Consider the following 5,793-nt stretch of genomic DNA (forward strand, 5'->3'; position numbering starts at 1 on the left):
AAATGAAAATGCAGCAATGAAAAAAATGTCACATAATATTAAATAAAAATCCAATGTAGGCTAGCATCAGTATCAGCCTATCAGGGCATAGTAAATCAAACAAGCCATGGTTTATTGTAGGTAGCGTTCACAGTTATTCTAAAATGAAGACAATCATTGAGGAGGTAGCAACAGTTGGTGTCAGCATTGTGGCCTAACTCAGAATGAGGAACAAAGTTAGGACGACCCCAGCCATGACCATTTCTTCCTTCTATGACTCTATTCTTACAACGGTCTGGTGTTGACTCATTGAATTTCATAGTACATACCTTGTGATTGTTATCCTCCAGTTGGTTCAATAGCTCAATAGTGACTTCTCCTTGAAATGGCCACTCTAAATTATCATCATTTTCTCCTTTTACAAGATAAATGAAGCAAGACACACTAGTACCTTCAGCATTACCATCACCATTAGCATGAACATCCAATTTCATCCTATAGCCTCTTGGTGATGTGTAGAAAGAACTGTACCACCTTTCATCTTTTGATTTCTTATAGCTAAAATTACTGAGCTTGAAAACTTTGGAATTTGAAGGCAATCGATTATGCAATGCATTGACTGCTTGTTGAAGATGTTCCTTTACAAATGATTCATTGTGCTCCTCCTGTACCTCTCGCTTCATCCTCTTAGAACAACCAACCTTGCTGTACTCACATTTGACTATAGACTTAGGACAAATCCTTTTGTGTACTGATAACTGATTACGAGGAGAAATTACATCACATTCATCATTAGTACATTTAATGGGAAAGAGAGGACACATGTCTAAGTGAGCATTGGTAGATATTACATCATGAACACCAGTCTCTTCACAATGTGCACAAGTAACAATACGCTTAGGACATTCCTCGGATACATGTGTCTCCATTTTCATTCTTTGCAGGTTCTCTCCACAGCCATTAGTGCACTCAATACTCTGGTAAGGACATTCAGTAATATGAGTCTCTATGTCCTTAATGACTCCTTTCCATTGGCACTCATCATTAGGACAATAGACTTCTAGATCCTTTATCTCTTGATCAATCCTTCCATCAGGAAAATACCTGCCATCAAGAAGCTCACGACAGCTAGGACAGTTAAATAATGATCCAGATCTCTGTTTGTGCTTTAGCAGACAGCTGCTACAATATATATGTGAGCGGCAACAGGTAACCTGCTGTGGATCACGAGCTACAAATGTACATATAGCACATTTATACTTCTCAGGAAGATCAGCATCAACAAACTTGTAACTGTAACCACCATATTCATTATAATTTGCAGCCATATTTTTACATCAAACAGTGACAAGACTAAGTCTAAGCTTCTAAAAATAAATTTTAAATGGTTAAAGTGTGGATATGTTCCTTACCTGATTTCTTTTATTATTCTTGCTCAGATTCCAAACTTGCCAGTTATGAGTCTTCTTGCCAATTGCCACAATTTGCCAGTCTGCACTCTGCACTCTCTGCAGCTGCTCAAGTCAACTCACTGACTGAACTCAGCCATGGGTGTGCCTTGACAGGCGGGGTTTTAAATGGCGTCTACTAGGAAACGAAATAAATCTAAAAGGAATGATAAATCCTCTGTTTTAAAGAGAATGAAGAGATACATGTATAGCAAATGAGACGTGTTGCTATAAGAATAAGTGCTGGTTAATGGCTAGCATGAAGGCAGGCAGGATTGCTGCGCTAGAGAGAGAGCTAACGATGCCTCATGTTGACACCCAATGACCCAAACACTGATAATAATTACACAGCATGCATTATAATACAAAGATAGTTCATGATTATTTATGAATTCTGATGTGATGTCATGATGAGTCAGCTCACTACACATGAAACAGAATCTTCACTAATATCTCCCGAGTGCCAGATTTACTTAATTCTTGAAGGAGTTTTAATTCCTGTTCAGTCAAGTGTTCAGTTTCCTATGTACTGCCCTGATGGCATGGTATATGTGTAAGATGGTTGACCAAATTATTACAAAGAATCCAAATAGTAATGGAGAAGAGAGCTCCAAATCACACAAAACAAAACAATAACAATAACAAAACATGTATTCCAAATCTTTCACACCGAGTCTGAGCATGTGCAGGCTCACCCATGCACACGTACACATACACACATAATAATAAAGTAATACACAAATGTAATAATCACTGAGAGTTAATGTATATAAGTCATTACATATGTTCCTCAGAGAGAGGAGGGTAAAGTATACAACCATACATACAGTACCTGTCATCTCTCTCCCGGATCAAGAAGCACCTTTTGCAGGAGCTGCAATAAAGAACGGAGAACCGCTTATCATCAGAAACTCTATTATTAACAAGTGGCATGCCAGGAAGCTTTGGTCCCCTCAATACTTGCGTTCTAAGCTAGAGAGACTTGATGGATTTACGAAAACAACAACCCTTGGTTTAAACCGTATTATGACACCAGGAAACCACTCCTCCCTTACGCTAAGCGTCTCAATCCCTACAAAACGAATGTCTCTCTCTCCGGTCAAGAGTTTTTTAAAAGACTTGAGAATCCTTTGCCCGGTCGATATCACTACCTCACTAGTGAGATTGATTTATTAGGTGAGTGGGCGTTTGGTGATGTAGAACCTCAATCAACGTATGAATTGGACAGCCTAATGTCATTGCTCACACGCACTATGATGGGTATCACAATTTCTATGCACAGCAAAGAAATTCACTTTACTCCGCCCGACACAATGGCCTGGCTTGCTTCCCTTCATCCAAGCCATGCTCAAGCTCAGGTCAATTTCTGCTTATGGTGGAGCAGATCACAGCTCTTACAATATATATGTGAGCAACAGGTGACCTGCTGTGGATCATGAGCTACAAACGTGCATATTATAGCAGACATGGGGTCAATTACATTAAAATGTAATCTATTACAATTACTATTACCAGAAAATTTTTGATATTACTATTACTATTACATTACTTGACTAAACTAAAGTAATTATATTATATTACTATTACTTGACATTTAGTTCCTATTACTATTACTATTACTTTATTATCGTAACTAGATTATATTACTATTACTTTTACATGAAGGTACATGTACATAAATAAAAGCTTTTGATATAAAACGTGCCCTCTACACATGACCAAGTAACTTAAAAAGAATCAGGTGTGTCACAAAGTTCCTCCTGACAGTGGCACTGACAAATTGATGCTTAATGATTTCTATGAACTGTCAAGTGCAGCTTGCATGTAATCAACACATATTACATTGTAATTTCAATTACAGTTACTACTACTGAGAATCTATTTCATGTTACTATTACTATTACAATGGATTTTGTTTTTTTTTCAATTACTATTATTATTACTATTACACCAATAACTGTAATCATACTCTTACATATTACCCCATGTCTGACATATAGTACAGTTATACTTCTCATGCAAAGGTCATCATCAAGTAATGAGTAATTGTATACCCACCACATCTATTAGGAGCTACCATTTTCACGAAATGAAAAACAGTTGAAGTGTGGATAATTTCAGTCTCGACCCCTAAACACTTTCCTCACCTCTCTTGCCAGTACCTCTTCAAGTATAAAGATGATACCCTCTGGAGACATAGATCTGTGCTGGAGACCATATGGTTGCATGTGGAAATAAAGGTGTGGCATAATTATGGGAAGGGCTTGTTATTATTCACTAAAAAGCAAATACCGTTGGAGCTAATGCTCTGATTGCATGTTTCTAAAAATGAAAGTGCATCAACAAAAAATAACACACGTAATATTAAATAATAAATCCAATGTAGGCTAGAATTAGCACATGATGACAGCTTTAGAACAAAGTGAATCAAAGAAGCCATGGTTTATTGTAGGTAGCGTTCACAGTTATTCTAAAATGAAGACAATCATTGAGGAGGTAGCAACAGTTGGTGTCAGTAATGTGGCCTAACTCAGAATGAGAAACAAATCTATGAAAACCCCAACCACAACCATTTCCTTGTTCTACAACTCTATTCTTAGAATTATCTGGTGTTGACTCGTTGAACTTTAGAATATATGCTTTGTGATTGTTATCCTCCAGTTGGTTCAATAGTTCAATAGTGACTTCTCCTTGAAATGGCCACTCTAAATAATCATCATTTTCTCCACGTACAAGATGAATGTAGCAAGACACATGAGTACCCTTAGCATTTCTATTACCATTAGCACAAACAGATAATATCATCTTATAGCCTCCTGGTGATGTGTAGAAAGGAGAACTATACCACTTTTCATCTTTTGACTTCTTATTGTTAAAATCCCTGAGCTTTAAAACTTTGGAATTCGAAGGCAATCGATTCTTCAATGCATTGACTGCTAGTTGAAGATGTTCCTTTACAAATGATTCATTATGATCCTCTTGTACTTCTAGTTTCATCCTCTTAGAACAACCAACACTGCTGTACTCACATGTGACAATAGACTTAGGACAAGTCCTTTTGTGAGCTGATAACTGATTACGAGGAGAAATTACATCACATTCATCATTAGTGCAAGTAATGGGAAAGAAAGGACACACATCTAAGTGAGCATCGGTAGATATTACTTCATGAACACCAATCACTTCACAATGTGTACAAGTAACAATACGCTTAGGACATTCCTTGGATACATGTGTCTCCATTTCCATTCTTTGCAGGTTCTCTCCACAGCCATTACTGCACTCAATACTCTGGTAAGGACATTCGGCAGTAATATGAGTCTCTATGTCCTTAATAATTCCTTTCCATTGGCACTCATCATTAGGACAATAGACTCCTAGATCCTTTATCTCTCGCTCAATCCTTCCATCAGGAAAATACCTACCATAAAGATCTTGACGACAGCTAGGGCAGTTAAATGAGTGAAATGACAATTCAGATATCTGTTCGTGCTTTAGCAGACAGCTCTTACAATATATATGAGAGCAACAGATAACCTGTTGTGGATCACGAGCTACAAACGTACATATAGCACAACTATACTTATCAGGAAGATCAGCATCAATAAACCTGTAGCTGTAACCACCATATTCATTATCCATATTTTGACATCAAACAGTGACCAGACTACAAACTAGTCCAAGCTAATTTAACTTCTAAAAATAAATTTTAAACAGGTTCAAGTGTGGATACGTTCCTTACTTGATTTTATTATTGATTCTTGCTCGGATTCTATCCTTACCAGTTATCTTATTCTTACTTATGAGCCTTCTTGCCAGTTATGAGTTATAGTACCTGGTGCAGCATGTGCTCATGGCATGCCTCGCCTCGTGGCCAGGATGGGCGCGGCCTACATCTAGGCGGGGTTTTAAAATGGCGTCTACTAGGAAACGAAATAAATCTACAAGAAGTGACAAATCCTCTATTTTAAAAGGGAGGGAAGAGATACATGAAGCAAAATCTTCAGTAATATCTCCCGAATGCCAGATTTACTTAACTCTTGGAGGAGCCTTCCTGTTCAGTTGCCTGTGTACTGCCCTGATATGGTATGTGTTCCTTAGAGAAAGAGGGATAGAGTATACAACCATACATACAGTACCTGTCATCTCTCTCCCGGATCAAGAAGCACCTTTTGCAGGAGCTGCAATAAAGAACGGAGAACCGCTTATCATCAGAAACTCTATTATTAACAAGTGGCATGCCAGGAAGCTTTGGTCCCCTCGATACTTGCGTTCTAAGCTAGAAAGACTTGATGGAGTATATGANAACAACAACCCTTGGTTTGGACCATATTACGATACCAGAAAACCACTCCTCTCTTACGCT

General features: G+C 37.8%; 3 protein-coding genes across 3 annotated transcripts in view; 1 reads left to right on the forward strand and 2 right to left on the reverse strand.

Annotated features, from left to right (window-relative positions):
* Window positions 1-16: 16 nt before the first annotated feature.
* LOC105312680 (TNF receptor-associated factor 4-like) lies at window positions 17-1,741 on the reverse strand. The gene is made up of 2 exons (XM_011405519.2): window positions 1,392-1,741; window positions 17-1,346 (listed from the first exon to the last, which is right to left on the reverse strand). The coding sequence occupies exon 2, from the start codon at window positions 1,305-1,307 to the stop codon at window positions 96-98; it is 1,212 nt and encodes a 403-aa protein (XP_011403821.1). The 5' UTR covers window positions 1,308-1,346; window positions 1,392-1,741; the 3' UTR covers window positions 17-95.
* A 1,900-nt stretch (window positions 1,742-3,641) lies between these two features.
* Window positions 3,642-5,787, reverse strand: LOC105312681 (TNF receptor-associated factor 5-like). Its single transcript, XM_011405520.2, has one exon. The coding sequence runs from the start codon at window positions 5,067-5,069 to the stop codon at window positions 3,855-3,857; it is 1,215 nt and encodes a 404-aa protein (XP_011403822.1). The 5' UTR covers window positions 5,070-5,787; the 3' UTR covers window positions 3,642-3,854.
* The window catches only part of LOC105312682 (uncharacterized), a 1,677-nt gene continuing 1,224 nt past the window's right edge, over window positions 5,341-5,793 (forward strand). The window contains exon 1 of the mRNA XM_011405521.2: window positions 5,341-5,543. Coding sequence (XP_011403823.1) covers window positions 5,341-5,543 — 203 coding nt within the window. The remainder of the gene's footprint in view (window positions 5,544-5,793) is intronic.

The sequence above is a fragment of the Amphimedon queenslandica genome, unplaced genomic scaffold, assembly GCF_000090795.2.
Source record: "Amphimedon queenslandica unplaced genomic scaffold, v1.1 AMPQUscaffold_13420, whole genome shotgun sequence".
Taxonomy (NCBI): domain Eukaryota; kingdom Metazoa; phylum Porifera; class Demospongiae; order Haplosclerida; family Niphatidae; genus Amphimedon; species Amphimedon queenslandica.